Genomic DNA, 18272 nt, shown 5'->3' with positions numbered 1-18272 from the left:
ATTTCGAGAAACAATGTATACAATGCTTGGAAATTTAAGGGTAGAAGCGACGTAGTTGTTCTATGTTCCAAGCGTTGGTGAGGATTTCACCCTTCTCATTGGCTAGCTTGTAGGTCTCGGGCTTTAGCACTTGGGCGATGATGTATGGCCCTTCCCATGGCGGGGTCAGCTTGTGGCGGCCCTTGTTGCTCTGCCTTAGTCTTAGCACCAGGTCGCACACCTTCAGATCTCAGCTTCAAATGCGCTGGGCTTGATAGCATCATAGGGCTTGTTGGTACTTGGTCGAGTGTAGCAACGCAACATCTCAGGCTTCCTCCAGTTTGTCGAGGGCGTCCTCACAGGCAGTGCGGTTGCTTTGCTCATTGTAGGCCTGTAGCCTCGGGGAACCATACTCCAAGTCAGTGGGGAGGATGGCCTTGGCTCCATAGACTAGGAAGAATGGCGTGAACCCCGTGGCTCGGCTTGGAGTGTTCCTCAGGCTCTAGATGATTGATGGGAGTTTGGCAAGCCATTTCTTGCTAATTTTCTTCAACCGGTTGTATATTCTTGGCTTGAGGCCTTGTAGGATCATGCCGTTGGCACGTTCTACTTGGCCATTTGTCCTAGGATGTCCTATAGCCGACTAGGCCACATGGATGTGGTGGTCGTCGCAGAACGTTGGGAACTTGTGGCCAGTGAATTGTGTCCCATTGTCAGTGATGATGGTGTTTGGAACCCCGAACCTATGGATGATATCAGTGAAGAACAGCACCGCTTGCTCGGATTTGATTCGATTGATTGGACGAGCCTTAATCCACTTGGAGAACTTGTCAATCGCTACCAGCAAATGGGTATAGCCCCCGGGGGCCTTCTATAGAGGCCCAACCATGTCCAGCCCCCACATGGCTAATGGCCATGTAATGGGGATGGTTTGGAGGGCTTGGGCCAAGAGGTGCGTCTGCCGTGCATAGTACTGGCATCCCTCGCAGGAGCGTACCAGCTTGGTGGCGTCAGCAACTACCATTGGCCAGTAGAACCCCTGGCGGAAGGCATTTCTGACGAGCGTTTGAGGCACTGCATGGTGCCCATAGGCCCTTGCGTGCAAGTCCCAGAGTATGGCTTGGCCTGCCTTGGTGGTGATGCATCGTTGGAGGACGCCAGATGGGCTTCGCCTGTACAACTCGCCATTGCTGAGAACATAAGTTTTGGCTCATTGCGTAAGCCATCGGGCTTTGGTCCTGTCTGCAGGAAGCTCTCCTCGAATGAGGCAATTGAGGAATGGGACTCACCAGTCCATGCCCTGGTTGGCCTTAGGAGGCTCTGCATTGACTTCCATGGCCTCGAGCTCGGCCACGGGGGCCTCGGTGAAAGAGGGGGCCTCGGGCCCTATGATGGGCTCGATTGGTGGGCCCTCCTCTACCATCGAGGCATAGTCGATGGAAGGCTTGTGGAGGTCTCTGGCAAAGATGTTCGGGGGGACTAGGGCCCATGCCGACACCATCTTTGCTAGTTCGTCCGCAGCCTCATTGAATTTTCGCGCAATGTGATTGAGTTCGAGACCGTCGAACTTGTCTTCTAGGCAACATACCAACTTGCAGTACGCCTCCATTTTGGAGTCATGGTAGTTTGATTCCTTCATCACTTGATCGATGATGAGCTGTGAATCGCCCTATACGTCGAGGCGCTGTACTCCAAGTTCGATGGCGATCTGCAGGCCATTGACGAGGGCTTCGTACTTGGCTGCGTTGTTAGAGGTGGCAAAGTGGAGCCGAATCATGTAGCGCATGTGCACTCCGAGGGGTGAGATGTAGAGCAGACCCACGCCTGCCCCGGTCTTCATCAGGGACCCATCAAAGTACATGGCCCAGCATTCTGCCTGGATTTGAGCAGGTGGCAGTTGGGTGTCGGTCCACTCAGCCACAAAATTAGCCAAGACCTAGGATTTAATTGCTTTTCAAGGCGCAAAAGATAGGGCTTCCCCCATGAGTTCCACGGCCCACTTGGCTATTCTACTCGAGGCCTCCTAGTTCTAGATTATCTCTCCCAGAGGGAAAGACGACACCACGGTCACCGGGTGGGACTCGAAGTAGTGACGCAGCTTGCGTCAAGCCAAGACTATGGCGTAGATCAGCTTCTAGATGTGGGGGTAGCATGTCTTAGTCTCAGAGAGCACCTCACTGATGAAGTAAATAGGTCGTTGGATGGGTAAAGCATGCCCCTCTTCCTACCTCTCGACCACTACCGCCGCACTGACCACTTGGGTTGTTGCGGTGACATAGAGCAAGAGGGCCTCGCCCTTGGTTGGCGGCACCAGGACAGGAGGATTGGAGAGCAGTGCCTTGAGCTTGGTGAGGGCTTCTTCAGCCTCGGGTGTCTAGGAAAAGCGTTCGGATTTTCTCAATAGGTGGTACAGAGGCAAGCCTTTTTCGCCAAGGCGTGAGATGAAGCGGCTTAGGGCCACAAGGCATCCCATAACCCTCTGCACTCCCTTGAGGTCTCGGATTGGTCCCATGTTGGTCATGGCCAAGACCTTCTCTGGGTTGGCCTTGATGCTGCGCTCCAAGACTATGAATCCCAAGAGCATGCCTCGGGGGACCCTGAAGACACACTTCTCGGGGTTGAGCTTGATGCCCTTCTCTTTGAGGCATTTGAAGGCTATCTCCAGGTCATCAATGAGATCACTGGCCTTTCTGGACTTGACCACGATGTCGTCCACGTAGGCCTCGATGGTTCACCTGATGTGCTCGTCAAAGACCTAGGTCATGCACCGCTGGTATGTGGCCCCCGCATTTCTGATGACGAATGGCATAGTTACATAGCAGCACATGCTGAATGGGGTGATGAAAGAAGTCATGAGCTGGTCGGATTCTTTCATCTTGATTTGATGGTAACCGGAATACACATCAAGGAAAGATAAGGTTTCGCATCCCACAGTGGAGTCAATGATTTGGTCGATTCGAGGTAATGGGAAAGGGACTTTTGGACATGCTTTATTCAAACCGGTGTAGTCTACACACATTCTCCACTTCCCATTTTTCTTCTTAACTAAGACATGATTAGCTAACCACTCTGGATGGGACACTTCCTTGATGAATCTAGCCACCAAAAGCTTCTACACCTCCTCACCGATGGCCCTATGCTTTTCCTTGTTGAATCGGCGTAGGCGCTGCTTCACCAGTCTGGAGCTAGCCTAGACGTCCAAGGCGTGCTTGGTGACCTCCCTCGGTATGCCTAGCATGTTTGAGGGACTCCACGCGAATACATCGGCATTCACGAGGAGAAAGTCGATGAGCATGGCTTCCTATTTGATGTCGAGGGTGGCGCTGATCCTCAGTGCCCGATTGTTAGAGCAGGTGGGGTTGACCGATATAAGCTTGACAGCCTCTGCAGGCTCAAAAGTCCCAGCACGATGCTTGGAGTCAGGCGCCTCGCTACCAAGTCGGTCGAGGTTGACGATGAGGGTCTTGGCCTCCACGAGAGCCTCGGCGTACTTGATGCATTCGACGTCGTAGTCATATGCATGTTTGTATGTGGACTCGACAGTGATGACGCCATTGGGGCCCAGCATCTTGAGCTTGAGGTAGGTGTAGTTGGGGATTACCATGAACTTGGCATAGCACGGGCACCCTAGGATGGCGTGATAGGTCCCCTTGAACCCAACCACCTTGAAGGTGAGGACCGCCTTGCGGTAGTTGGAGGGTGTGCCGAAGCAGACGGGCAAGTTGATGCACTCGAGGGGTCACGTGCGTTTCCCTAGTATGATGCTGTGAAAGGGTGCGACATCGCCTCGGAGCTGTGACTGGTCGAGCCCCAGGAGTTCCAGGGTGTTGACGTAGAGGATGTTGAGGCCGCTACCTTCGTCCATCAACACCTTGGTGAGCCAGGTGTTGCCGATGATAGGGTCGACGATGAGTGGGTACTGCTCGGGGTTTGGGACGTAATCGGGGTGGTCATCTTGATTAAAGGTGATCACCTCCTAAGACCAATCGAGGTACCGGGGAGTGGCCACCTTAACCGAGAAGACCTCCCAGTGCTTCTTATTTCGCTAACACGCCATGAGGCACGCTAAAGGCCCGCCAAAGATCATGAAGGCATTGTACACCTCGGGGAACCCGTCGTCCTTATTGTTGTCCCTTTCGCCGGCGTCCCTCTTCTTGGCATCATCGTTGGGGAGTCCGAGCTTGGCATAGTAACGCCGAAGCATGGTGCACTCTTTGAGGGTGTGCTTCATCAGGCCCTAGTGGTAAGGGCAGGGCTTCTTAAGCATGTCATTGAAGAGCCCAGGGCCTCTGGCGGGGCCTCGAGGATTCTTGCAATCTGCGGCTGCGACTAGACTGGCCTTGAGGACCTCCTCCTTCCCCTGGCGACCCTTTTTCTTTTTCTTCCGCTTCCCCTTGGTGTCGTTGTCAGGGAAGATGGCCCCGATAGCCTCTTTGCCCAAGGCAAAGTTGGTGGCGATGTCAAGGAGTGCGGCCACCGTGGTTGGTACATTCTGTCCTAACTCTCGGACCAGGTCTCGGTAGGAGGTGCTGGAGAGGAATGCCTGGACAATTTCTGAGTCACCGACACAGGGCAGCTTGGTGCATTGCTTGGAGAAGCATCGGATGAAGTCTCGGAGAGACTCGTCCGGCATCTGGTGACAACTCTTGAGGTCCCAGGAGTTCCCGGGGCACACGTATGTGCCCTGGAAATTCCTGACGAAGACCTTTACCAAGTCGCACAAGTTGTGGATCTGCAAGGGAGGGAGGTGTTTGAGCCAGGCTCGCACTGAGTCTGATAGGAACAACGGGAGGTTGCGGATGATGAGCAGGTCATCGTCCACGCCACCTAGCTAACAAGCCAGGCAGTAATCAGCCAGCCACAACTCAGGGTTGGTCTCGCCGCTGTACTTTATGAGGTTGGTCGGTTGCTGAAATTGGGCCAGGAAGTGAGCACTGCGGATGGCCTTGCTAAAGACTCGTGGGCCAAGTGGCCTAGGAGAAGGACTATGGTCCTCCCCACTATCATAGCAACCGCCTCGGTGCGGGTGGTAGCCTTAGGTGGGCCCATCTTCGTCGTGGCACCATCGCCTGCTGGCCAAATCGTGGTCGCCTTGCACCTCGCGTCGGTCACCAAGGTGATCGTGCACCGAGGGGTCTTGTTGGCTGTCGGTGCCCGAGCAGGCTTAGGACAAACCGAGGCCTCTCTATCCTACCAAGGCGATGCCACGGGCAGTTCTGAGGCACCCCCGCACTGCTAAGAGGCAGAGCTTTCAACCTGCTGTACCACGGTGGTCTTGAGGAGGTCTCGGAGCTCACCGTGGACCCAACGCCCCTCCATTGTAGAGGGCTCGGGCATAGCCCGGAGTAGCATCACCATTGTCGTGATGTTCTAGCTAGCGCGATTGAAGATAGGGGGTTGCTCGCCCCCTTCATCATTGTTGATGTGGTGGTTGACGTCGTGAGCCCTCCGTTGGGCTACTCCGCCATCACCGCGACCCCGCTGCTCTCGCTCGAGAGTGTCTCGAAGCTGCTATAGAAGGAATCGGTCTTATTCAACCTTGGCCTAGAGCTCACAGAGCTGCTCCAAGCCAAGGCGTCGAAGTTCCTCATGGGCGGGGTTCTCATTCCGCGCCGCCGGGAGCTCGACATGTGGAGGTGTGGCGTCGCCTACCCCCTCGTGGGGTGGGGAGCGATTGCCTATCCCTTCGTCCTCATCGTCCGCTCTCGGTATCCCAAGCTCGACGTAGAAGCACTCACGAGTGGGATCATAAATGCCTTCGTCATCGGAGTCAGAGTAGCTGACGCAGTAGTCGCTCACGGCCATGAAGCGGTGCACGACTTTAGGGTCACGAAGCCCAGAGAAGTCTGCTCCGGCCCAAGTCTCATCCTCCTCCAAGGAGTTAGCGTGGGAGTGGGTCAAGGTTGTGGCGTCGAGGTCGAGGGCAAAGTGTTGGTGGCATCCTAAGGGTTCCACATGAGTAGAAGCATAGGCGGCGACGGTATTGCCCAACCCGAAGGGGTATGTGGATGGTGCCGTCGCCGGGTGCTGCTCTGTCGGAGTCAACTCCTTAGGGGTAGAGCTTGATGATGGGGCATCGCTGCGTGCCACCGACGTCTTTCCCTTGCCCATGCTTAAGCTGGACAGGTCCCCAACCAGGGACTCTATACCAACAACTGGGCATGGGGTACCGGTGGAGCACAGTGTGTCGCCCTGAGCTAGCATAGTGTCAGAGTGGTCCTGCCCGCGTCGTGCCTGGCGAGCGTGATGAGAGTGGCGGCCCGAGCATCGCCTGTGCCTAGGCTGCTGGTGCATGATGTCGTCATCGGTTAGTGGGACTCTAGGTGTGAGGAGTACCATATCGTACTCACATCCTAGAGACATAAACTCTAGGCTCCTAAACTAGATCACCATGCTGAGACACAATGGTCGCACAGGGTCTGCCATTTGGAACTTGTTGGGACGACGAAGCTGACACGCAGTAGAACCCCTACCTAGTGCACCAACTATCGATGTTTTGAACCAGCAGGCCCTCAACCGACTAGTGAAAGTGTACTGCGTGCCCCTAATCCCGGATGGTGATGCAAAGAGACACAAGGTTTATATTGGTTCAGGCAATAGGTGCCCTACGTCCAGTCTGAGAGATTGATCTTGTATTCCTTGCACCGAGATGCTTGTAGTTGGGGTTTACAAGCTGGGCGAGAGAGGGAGCTAGTCCTAGGTCTCTACGTGGAGCGGCGTGGGTTGCTTGAGATGTTGATCTCTTGCAATGCAGAGGTGTGCGTATTATAGAGTGTTGAGCGTCGCTAGAGTGTGTGTGTCTGTGTGAGTCTATGTCTGTCTGTCTGTGCATTCACGTGTCCCTAGAAATGGTCCCGGTCGCTCCCTTTTATAGTTGAAGGGGGGACAGGGGTGATACATATGTTCGCTGTGTGGTGTTTCATGAGCAGAGGCGGTATGTCCGAGCCCTATGCTTGTCACTATGGCAGCATGGTCGATGGAGCGGTCTTGTCCTTGGTGCACTGGAGTGATGCGCCGGTCATACCCGATCCTGTGTAATGTGGGGACTCCTGTGATGGCTTGATGCGGGCATGGCATAGACTATGGACGACGTGCCGGTCGCTGTATGTCGACAACGTAGAGAGCTAAGGCCCTATCGGTGCAGAGGCTGAACCATTGTGGGGGGGCTTGGTGGGCGAGAGTCCTGAGGCTATAGGGGTGCGGAAGTGGGTAGCCGAGGCTCAGAAGGAGCAGTTGGTCTTACGCGCTGATTTCGAGGCTACAGGGACCCGGACATGACTCTCCATGCCGCGCTGTCCTTGGAGCAGGTGGGGTTAGGCAGCACAGTGCTACATAGGTGTCAGTCGTGGGCACAGTGCTAAGCATAGTGGCCAGTAACCCCTGCCCTATCCTATCCTGGGTGGCATGGCGTCGATGTGATTCCCATCTCGTCGGCCGCTCCGCTGTATCGAGACACCGTTCGGCTGACGTCGCGGAAGTGGTTGGTCGCATTAGTTGGACATGACGTCCCAATCAAGGCGACAATGACGGGGTAGCTGCCGAGCCAGCCTTGAGTGAGGCGAAGAATCAGTACCTCATCCGAGGCCTTACGGGTAGGGCCTCGGGCGAGTCAGAGAATCGACACCTCGTCCGAGGCCTTACGGGCAGGGCCTTGTGCGAGGCAGAGAATTGGCACCTCATGCAGGGCCTCGAGTGAGGCGGAGAATCGGCACCTTGTTCGAGGCCTTACACGTGGGGCTTTGAGCGAGGCAGAGAATCAGCACCTCGTTCGAGGCCTTACGGGCGAGGCCTTGAGCGAGGCGGAGAATCGGTACCTCATCCGAGGCCTTATGTGCGGGGCCTCGAGCGAGGCGGAGAATTAGTACCTCATCCGAGGCCCTATGTGTGGGGCCTTGAGCGAGGTAGAGAATCGGTACCCATCCGAGGCCCTACGGTTGGGGCCTCGGGCGAGTCGGAAAACTATTCGAGGTGGGCTAGGCGGTCTAGCCGAGCCTCGGATAAGGTGGGGGTTTGCCGGTAGTTGTCTCTTGGCTTCAATTTTTACAAGGTCTAAGCGATTTTTTGGTTCTTGCTTAGGGGATCCCATTTTATGGTACCCAACACATATATTTTACATCATGTACTACCCATTCTACATATTTGTATTGTAGGATCATCGTCCAGGTGATCGGACCACCTGGTGCTTGGACTTCTCCATTGATCAACTAGTCAAACCGCTAGGTTTATGGACTTCGTCATCAACTAATTGATCAGACTATTTGCCGATCGCTTCTACTCAATGCTCACTTCCCCACCGACCAGTTGACCAGACTGTTCATCACTCGTGCTTCATCATCAGCTATACCAGGGACTCCTTAGTGCTCAGACATCGCTAGCTACGCTGGGGACTCCTCGGTGCTTGGACATCGCAAGCTACACGGGGGACTCCTTGGTGCTCGGACATCACCAGCTACACCAAGGACTCCTTGGTGCTTGGACATCACCAGCTACGCTAGGGACTCCTCGGTGCTCGGACATCGCTAGCTATGCCGGGGACTCCTCGGTGCTCAGATTCTTTATGCAAGCATCGCCAGCTAAGCTGAGGACTATCTTGGGGGTCAGATCTTGCTATGTCTCATCGGTGTGCTATCAAGCTGCTCCATACTATGTTGGATTAGGGTGCTGATCTTGGGCAGCATGTCTGGGGTCTTGATATGTGTGGGGGTATTAACCCCTATACCCATACGGCTAAGCTTAGGCCGGCCCGGATCAATGGGTCCGGTCCACCTGAAAGATGACGTGCGGCCCAGCCAACCTGATCAGAGTCCCGCACAAGGAGTCAAGGCGGATTTGGCGATCAAGCAGGATCCTGGTCGGTTAGAATAGGAATCCTTATCTGACCACATATGGCAATTGTAACTAACTAGGATTGGTTTCCAGATCTATAACCCTGCCCCCCAGACTATATAAGGCGGGCAGGGGATCCCTCTAAAAAACATCTCTCTCTCATTGACATACAGCAATACAAATCAGACGCAGGACATAGGTATTATGCCTTCTTGGCAGCCGAACCTAGATAAAACCTCATGTCTGTCTTGCATCACCGTCTTGTTTGTAGCTTGCGCATCTGTCTACCGACAATCTACTACCTTGGGCATACCCCTAGGTAGACTGCCGACCATATTTCATCGACAGTGGCGCGCCAGGTAGGGGGTGTGTGTACTGCTCTCCAAGCAAACAAGATGGTCATCATCTCCGGCTCCATGGCTACGCCAAACGGCCTCACGTTCACCATCGGCCAGATCACCTAGACCACCGGCTCCGACGACTTCATCGCCATGGCCACGGAGGAGGCGTGGATTCAGTCCGCGCCGACCACTACTTCACCTACATCGGCTATGGCTCCGACCACTATGGATATGGCTCTGACCATGATGGATATGGCTCTAACCATGGTACATCTAGCTCTAACCACGCCTACGTCGCCTTTAATGACGCCGACAACCCGTCATCCACTTCCCCGCTACAAAGGGAAGCAGATCGACAACACCGACCTGCTCGATTCCATTGATCGGGTCGGCACCAAACTCGCTGAAACCCTAGCTCTGGTAAGTATGATTCAAAGTCAACCTAATGAGCAGGTAACTGCTCCCCACAATAGATCTACCCGTCCAGCTCGAACTAGTCGTCCTACGTGACTTGGAATAGATCTTGTGGTCATATCTACTCCTGAGGGGCGCTCCATTCATCGCCAGCCGACCTTCACAATGGGCCTTCAACTCTCTGAGTACGAAGCCTCAATGGAGAACCACCAGGTCTAGCCCTATGGCCTGCGAAATGCTGCCTCTAGCTACGTGTACAACTTACAACGTCGCTCGGATCTGCGTTTTATGCACCGACCTCGGCCGAAGCCACGCAACTTCGTCAACATGATTTGGATTGAAGATTATCATGAAGGATCCGTCCACACGGTCCAAGAGGGTGACTCTAGCTCCTCGTCTGGCACCGCATCTGATGCCTCCGTCCACACCAAGCTCCAGCATCACGGAGATGAGGGCGTCGAATACGATCTGGATATCCCGGATCACGCCCCGGGGTTCCTGCAATTCCCGTCTTTCCCACCAAGGCGAGGGGGTTTGATCAATGTTGTCAGCAATGATGAACCACCGGCAGTTGGCAAAACAGAACAAGAAAGGACTACACATGAGGCACACAACATTGACCGGTTTAATCATCGGCAAATCGAAGCTGAAGCAGACTAGGAGGCACGGCGCATAAGGGTCCAACCATGTGACCTCAACGATGCTTTCGATAGGGTGGGAGACAAACAAGTCTTTAGGACTCCAAGTGCTAACGTAGCCGTCGCCATGGTGACAATGCAACGGCTACCGAACACCCCGGAAACCCAAGAAGTTCGTGATGAAATACAAGCCTATCTGACGGCTGCTATGGCCCAGACTGCGAAGATTGCAAACCAAGCTCGGGCTCCGTCCATATCAGTCGAGTCAAGCCATAGTCGCTAGCACCCAAGTCGTTCACAACCACTCAACCAACGTGGCTCGCGCAACAACGATGGCCATGACGGTGGTCGGGATGACAACCACCGTCGGGAGGACAACCGTCGCGACATCTAGGATGATAATCACCGAGACAACCATGACAACCGCCGTGATAACCACGGTCGTAGGGTTAATGCAGATGGTAATCGAGATCACCGCGATGGCAATAATGATCTCCGCCATTACCTCGGTGAACGCGACCTACGTGCTCGCATCAACCAGAGAGCCAACGATCGAGCATCCCATGAAAGCTATCGCCGTATGGAGTATGACACTGCCCACGGTCCACCGGGTTTGAAGCAGTTTACTCCACACCTTCGCCAAGTCATATGGCCCAAGAATTTCAAGCTCGAGAAACATCAGAAGTACGACAGCAAAGAAAACCCTGAATTATGGGTCATGCTCTATGAAACCACGTGCAGATCAGCCATGGCTGACGAGCATGTCATGTCTAATTACTTCCCAGTCGCTATTGGCCATGCAGATCACCAATGGCTGGTCAGCTTGCCGGCAAACTACTTTGATTCTTGGCAGGAGCTTAAGCAAGCCTTCATCGACAATTTCATCGCTACTTGTGAACAACCGAGCAACAAGTACGACCTGCAATAGATCCGAGACTGGAAAGATGAGCCACTGCGCGAGTACGTCCGGCGTTTCTCAAAGATGCGCATCAAGGTCCCATCAATCTCCGACAACGAGGCAATCGAGGCTTTCATCACTGGCCTCCGCTTCCACGACGCCCTTAGAGACAAGCTCCTCTGGAAGAGACCTGAATCGGTCACAGCGCTCCTAGCCACCGCTAAGAAATATGTGGACGCCGACGACGCTAAGAAGATAATTATTGAAGAAGCAGCAAGGGTTCCACGCTCTGACCACCCTCCACACCGCGACGACTACCGCGGCAACCGTGGTCGGAACGACAATTTTGATCGCCGCAACCAGCGCAATGACTCCCGCGACCACCACGACCAACGTAATCAGCGGCATAACCGCCGTGACGATTATAGGAGCAAGCGTGCTCGGGAAGATGACGGCGAGGTCAATATCGTTAAAATGGGTGGCGGATGTCGTAATTATGAAGACGACTACGCCAAAGCATTGAAAGGGCCCTGCTAGCTCCAAACCATACCATGGAAAATTGATGCATTCTCAAGTCTATCTATACGCGTCAACAGGCTTCGGACACATTCGACAAGCCTAACGATGTAGGGGAACAGTGCAACAAGGATAACGACGATGATGATGCAGACCCTCGTCACAAGTACGTCAAGCCAATCGATCACGTGCACACCATCATCGGAGGCAAAGTGTCCATCGAGACCAAGTAGGAATGCAAGCTTCTCGCCTGTTCTTGCTTGAACGTGGCCAATGCTGATAACCTCCTCGTCGATCCACGGCTCCCTCCGTGGTCTCACCGCAAAATCTCTTTCAGCAGGAAGGACCAATGGGCTGCAATACCAGAGGCAGGACATTTTCCCCTAGTCCTCAATCCTTATATCAACAAGGTCTAGTTCAATAGAGTACTAATCGATGGTGGCAGCTCCATCGATATACTTTTCAAGAACAGTCTGCCCGCCCTGAAGATAGATCAGGCGGATCTTAAGCCATACGAGGCACAGTTCTGGGGTGTTCTCCCCGGATAGAGCTCTACACCTCTCGGGCAGATCATGCTACCTATGTAGTTTGGGACCCTAGACCACTTCCGCACCGACTACGTCAACTTTGTGGTCGCTAACTTCGATGGCACCTACCATGCTATTCTTGGTCGACCATCGCTCACCAAGTTCATGGCCATACCTCATTACAGGTATCTGGTGCTCAAGATGCCTACCGAGAAAGGAGTCCTAACCCTCCGAGGTAACGTGTATGCCACTTACACCTGCGAAGACGACAGTTTCAAAATAGCAGAGGCCCACGACCTCTCTATTCGCATGGACGAGACCATGCTTGACGCTAAGAAGACCTCAACCGACCACCTGGAGATCCTAGACCTCGAGACTCCACACAAGAACATCAAGTCAAAGGAGCACAAGGTGATCCAGCTGGTCAACGATGACTCTAGCAAAATGGCCCTTATCGGGGCCAACCTAGATCCCAAATAGGAAGACACGCTCATCGGGTTCTTGAGGTACAACGTGGATGTGTTCACATGGAAACCTGCCGACATGCCTAGTGTACCTCGGAACTTGATCGAGCACTCCTTGAATGTCAATAGCAAGGCCAAACCTATCAAGCAGAAGCTACGACAGTTCACTCGTGACAAAAAGGAGGCGATTAGGGTAGAAGTGACATGGCTTTTGGCAGCCGGGTTTATCAAAGAAGTGTATCATCCGGAGTGGTTAGCCAACCCGGTTCTTGTACGCAAAAAGAATAATGAATGGAGAATGTGCGTTGATTACACTGATCTCAACAAACACTGCCCTAAGGACCCCTTCGGCTTACCTCACATAGATGAGGTCGTAGATTCAACCGCTGGTTGCGAGCTCCTTTCCTTTCTCGATTGCTACTCTGGTTATCATCAGATCACTCTCAAAAAGGACAATCAGATCAAGACGTCTTTCATCACGCCTTTCAGCACCTACTGCAACACGACTATGTCGTTCGGGCTCAAGAACGCCAGGGCTACATACCAACGCGCCATTCAGGCCTGCCTCGCAGACAAGATAAAAGATGACCTTGTAGAGGCCTATGTGGATGCTGTAGTTGTCAAAACCAAGGAAGCGCATACCCTTGTTGACAACCTAAAACGTACCTTTGCGGCCCTCAATACATTCCAATGGAAGTTAAACCCAAAGAAGTGTATCTTTGGTGTTCCTTCTGGTATACTGCTAGGCAACGTCGTCAGTTACGACGGCATACGCCCTAACCCGGAGAAAGTCAAAGCTGTCTTAGACATGAAGCCCCCCAAAAGGTGAAGGATGTCCAGAAGCTTACCGGATGCATGGTTGCTCTCAGCTATTTCATATCAAGATTAGGAGAAAAAGGGCTACCGTTTTTCAAATGGCTCAAAGCATCCGAGAAGTTTGAGTGGTCGGAGGAAGCAGACGCTGCCTTCATGCAGCTAAAACAATACCTTACATCACCTCCAGTCCTCACTGCTCCCAGAGAAGACAAAACTCTCCTACTTTACATTGCAGCAACCAATCGGGTGGTCTCCACTACCATGGTGGTTGAGCGCGACGAGTCGGGACACGCCTATAAGGTACAGTGGCCAATTTATTTCATCAGTGAGGTACTCAATGAATCCAAGACCAGGTACCCACAGATTCAGAAATTGCTCTACGCCATACTGATAACATCCCAAAAGTTGAGACATTACTTCGACGAATATCGTGTGGTGGTCATAACCGAGTACCCCTTGGGGGACATCATTCGCAATAAGGATGCGAACGGGCGCATCGTCAAATGGGCAATGGAGCTATGCCCCTTCTCCTTGGAATTTGCAAGCCATACTACAATCAAGTCTCAGGCACTCGTCGATTTCATCGTCGAGTGGATAGACTTAAGCACGCCTACCTCTTCGGGATCCGACGAGTATTGGACGATGTACTTCGACGGCTCTCTCAACATTGACAGTGCGGGAGCAGGAGTTTTTTTCATGTCACCATCCAAGGAGCAGCTCTGGTACGTTCTTAGGATTTATTTCCTAGCATCTAATAACACCACCGAGTATGAAGCATGCCTGCATGGTTTACGCATTGCGGTTGAGCTTGGTGTTAAACGTCTCTATGTCTACGAAGACTCAGCTCTGGTCATCAACCAACTCAACAAGGACTGGGACACGACCAGCAAAAAGATGGATGCATACTGCAGATCGATAAGAAAGCTGGAAGGCAGGTTCTATGGCATCGAGTACATACACGTGGTCCGGGACAAGAACCAAGCAGCGGATGCGCTGTCAAAGTTAGGATCATCCTGAGCCAAAATCCCACATGGCGTATTCATCCAAGACCTGCTCACGCCTTCCATCGAAGAGGAAGATTCCACGGTCGACAAGGCTGCGGACCAGCAATTGGTGGCTACGGTTCCGGCGCCGAGCACAACCGAGCCGCCTCCAACCACTCATGAGCCTGACTGGTGAGTACCTTTCATCAAGTACTTAACAGATGGTAGTGGTTATACTAATCGGACAGAAAACGAGCGCCTGATGCATCGCAGTAAGCAGTACCTGCTCGTCGATGGCAAGTTATGGCGCAAAAACACAAAGGAGGAAATCTTGATGAAGTGTATAACCTAGGAAGAAGGTGAACATCTCTTAGACCAAATCCACTCTGGCTCCTGCGGCAACCATGCGGCCTCAAGAACACTGGTTGGTAAGGCTTTTTGAGTAGGGTTCTACTGGCCGTCAGCAGTAGCTAACGCAGAGAAGCTAGTCCACCACTGTGAGGGTTGTCAGTTCTTCACCAAGAGAATCCACGTACCAGCACATGAGATACAGACGATACCAGCCTCTTGGCCCTTCACATGCTGGGGACTGGATATGATCGGGCCCTTCAAACCGGCTCCTGGGAAATTTACATGCGTCTTTGTGCTGATTGACAAATTTTCTAAGTGGATAGAACACATGCCTTTGGTACAGGCATCTTCAGAAAAGGCTATCATGTTCCTCGACCAGGTCATCCACCATTTTGGCATACCCAACAGCATCATCACTGATCTGGGTACTCAGTTCACTAGGAACGCTTTTTGGGACTTCTGCGATGAAAGGAGCATAGTAGTAAAATACGTCTCGGTGGCGCACCCTAGAGCTAATGGACAAGTCAAGTGGGCAAATGGAATGATCTTGGACACATTAAAGAAGAGGATTGTGGCAGAACCTCCTAAGTTATTGGGCCCACATGCACCTGTCACTGTCCGACGACCATTGACATTCATGCATATGTTTCCATTAACTTAAAAAGACTATCGGGTGTCCTCGGGGAACCCCGAATCATCCACGATTTCCGAGCAGGATCACGTTACAGAGTCATTGCAGTATTACAACATTTATTCAAATATCAAAACCAGAGTAAAAACAGCAGAAGTCTTACAATAACATAGTTTACAAACCAGTTGTTTCAAACCTTACAAACTAAGTTCCATAATTATTACAAACCATAGTAGTAGTGGAGTGGCATAATTAACATATACTTAACACACAAAATAAACATCCTGCCCAAGGATCACACATTTAATTCTCATCGTCAGAATGAACGATAGTCATGCAGCACGATCCAAAACAGATCTGCTCATGAGGCTCACCTGCAACAAGGGGTCAACGAACCCTGAGTACAAAGGTACTCAACAAGACTTATCCGAAATCTTAACTGATAAACTCAGTAATGCAGGCTCAGGGATTCAAGGTATAGCTTTAACAATGATCAAAGTTCTTTTGCGTAAAAGCTCTTTTAACAACATTCTTTATATAGAAAACTTCTCGAGAGTTATATACAAAGCTGACACGATCCGCACTGAGATCATGAAACTTCATATCCAACATCTTCACAAGCCTTAGTCAAGTTCTGGTTATTAATTCTACGATGATGAACAGTGAGTTGAGTCTCCATAACCGAGGAGCAACGACGATTCGAACCGATTATAAACCCAGCTGGGAATTCCAGACCACACGACATATGCAGGTCCCCGACTCACATATATCAACCTACCCTCGGATCCTCTAAAACAAGAACGGGTCCGCGCCACCCGAGAATACAGTACTCCACCATTCCAGCCCATGGCCACGTGGGTACACGCTATTCCCGCCATCTCTCCACTCCCAGTGCGCGAGTAGCCATTCTCGTAATAGAATTGCCAAGTTCAGGCTTACCAGAGTATGTGGTTAGTACTACAAATTCTCACCTCATACAATTCAACAACGGACGTGCCTTAATCGACACAGGCGGAAAGAACCCGCTCACAAGACCTCCATGTCTTGTGGCTCACACACACCGAGTCCGCCCGGTCTAGATTTATTACTCCACATTCCCATATCACATGCTAACATAATTAATCAATGTTCCATTTAAAACTTGCAGGTGGTAGGTAGTCACCCGACTTTCATCGTTCTACGCATAGCTAAGCAAAACTAAACATATACGAGTTTAAGATTGGTAATATGGTAAATATGGAATAACAAGGGTGGTAATGCAACAATTAGGCTTTTACTTAACTCCTAATCACTTAATGCAGTAATGGAAAGCAAAAGCGAAATTAATTTATAAAACACAAGGTAGGGTTGTATGCATCCGGGGCTTGCCTTCGTTGACGGAAAAGTCCGGTTCCTGCGACGTTACACAAGTATTCGACCCGACCTCAACAGACGGATTAACCTCTTCAACAGCTTGATTAACTACCACGTTTTCACCTTCGTTCACTACACGTAATAACAATGCCATGTTTAACATGATGCGGAATTCGAAACATGATGCTCGATGAGGGATGAAAAATTAATAATTTGAATACAACTTTCCTTCGCGGTACAGTTGCAAGTCAAACAAACTAATTCTTTTTCGTAAACACATACATCAACTGCCAAGGATCATTAACAACAAATGACCCAAGGTCATCACTCAATCCAAAATTCCAAACAAAACCTAAATCACTAAAGGTTACTATTTGCTTTTATGAATTAATTATTTAATTCAAAATTATGAAATAAATCAACTTATTCTAATTGAGCCCAAAATTTTAGTACATGTTCATTACATGTTAACTAAGTGGCAAAACAAATTTCATAATTTTTGGATAAATAAATAAGCCTAGAAAAATCCTGGAAATCCATTTATGAATAAATTGAGCAATTTTTATCACATTTAAAACTTACTGAAAAACACTATTTCATATTTTTCTTAAATACTATACATCTCAGAGAAGTCACACAAAAATTTTCATAATTTTTGGAGCTCTAAATAAATCTACACAAAAATAACAAAAATAGACACTATTCATTCAAATCTGAAAATAGAAAAATCCATTTGAACGCTGAGTCACTGACATCGGACCCCACCTGTCATCTTCTACCTCCCGCGTGTTGACTACGACGACGATGGCGCTGACCGGCGCAAACTCACCGACGGTGAGCCCAAAGGCGACGGTCAAGGTACCAAAATGACCACATCATCACAGCGCATCGACTGAAGGCACTAGCTAGACGAATTACTACGAGTTACGAGCTTGGCGTCGGCCATGGCGGATGCGGTGGCTCGGCGACGTTACGCCGGCGAAACGAAGCCGAAAACGGGGAAACAGAGGGCATGGGAAGGTCCAATAGCTCACCACGAACACGTTCAAGCAAGAATTAAGGCCGGAGAAGCAACGTAGACACGGGTCGACGTGAACAGCAACGGCGGCGGAGCAAGGATCGTCGGTGACGGTGTGCCGGCGACTGCAGTGGATAAAATGGCCAATCAATAGTGAAATGAGCACTATGGCATCGAGACGAAGCTAAAGGGACATCAATCAAGGGCAACGGCTCACCGACAGACTCTGGCCACGAAGATGCGCATGCGACGGTGAGGTTACCGGCCGCGAGGAAGAAGGCGATGAAACTCGAGTTCCCGGTGAAGACAAGCCAAATTGGTGGGTCAGATGGACGCGCAAGGTTCAGGCAGAGCTAGGACTAGCTTAACAGCGACGGTGGAGCACGACAACGACGGCACGGGCTCGCCGGAGATGGAGCAGCGGCGACGGGAAGAACAGAGAGCGAAGAAAGAAGAACGACGGCGGCTCCAGAGCTTTATAGGGTAGCCAAGGAAGCGCAAGGAAGCCACGACGAAG

General features: G+C 51.5%; 1 protein-coding gene across 1 annotated transcript; it reads right to left on the bottom strand.

Annotated features, from left to right (window-relative positions):
• Positions 1-3280: 3280 nt before the first annotated feature.
• On the bottom strand, positions 3281-3583 carry LOC136470193 (uncharacterized). The gene has a single exon (XM_066468119.1). The coding sequence runs from the start codon at positions 3581-3583 to the stop codon at positions 3281-3283; it is 303 nt and encodes a 100-aa protein (XP_066324216.1).
• Positions 3584-18272: the final 14689 nt, after the last annotated feature.

This window comes from Miscanthus floridulus, chromosome 8 (genome assembly GCF_019320115.1).
Source record: "Miscanthus floridulus cultivar M001 chromosome 8, ASM1932011v1, whole genome shotgun sequence".
Taxonomy (NCBI): domain Eukaryota; kingdom Viridiplantae; phylum Streptophyta; class Magnoliopsida; order Poales; family Poaceae; genus Miscanthus; species Miscanthus floridulus.
Note: the sequence above shows the minus strand (reverse complement) of the source record. Positions and strands in the feature narration are given on the sequence as shown.

Coding starts and splice junctions, on each gene's coding strand:
- LOC136470193 (XM_066468119.1), bottom strand. CDS start 3,583: ATGGTAATCCCCAACTACACCTACCTCAAGCTCAAGATGCTGGGCCCC.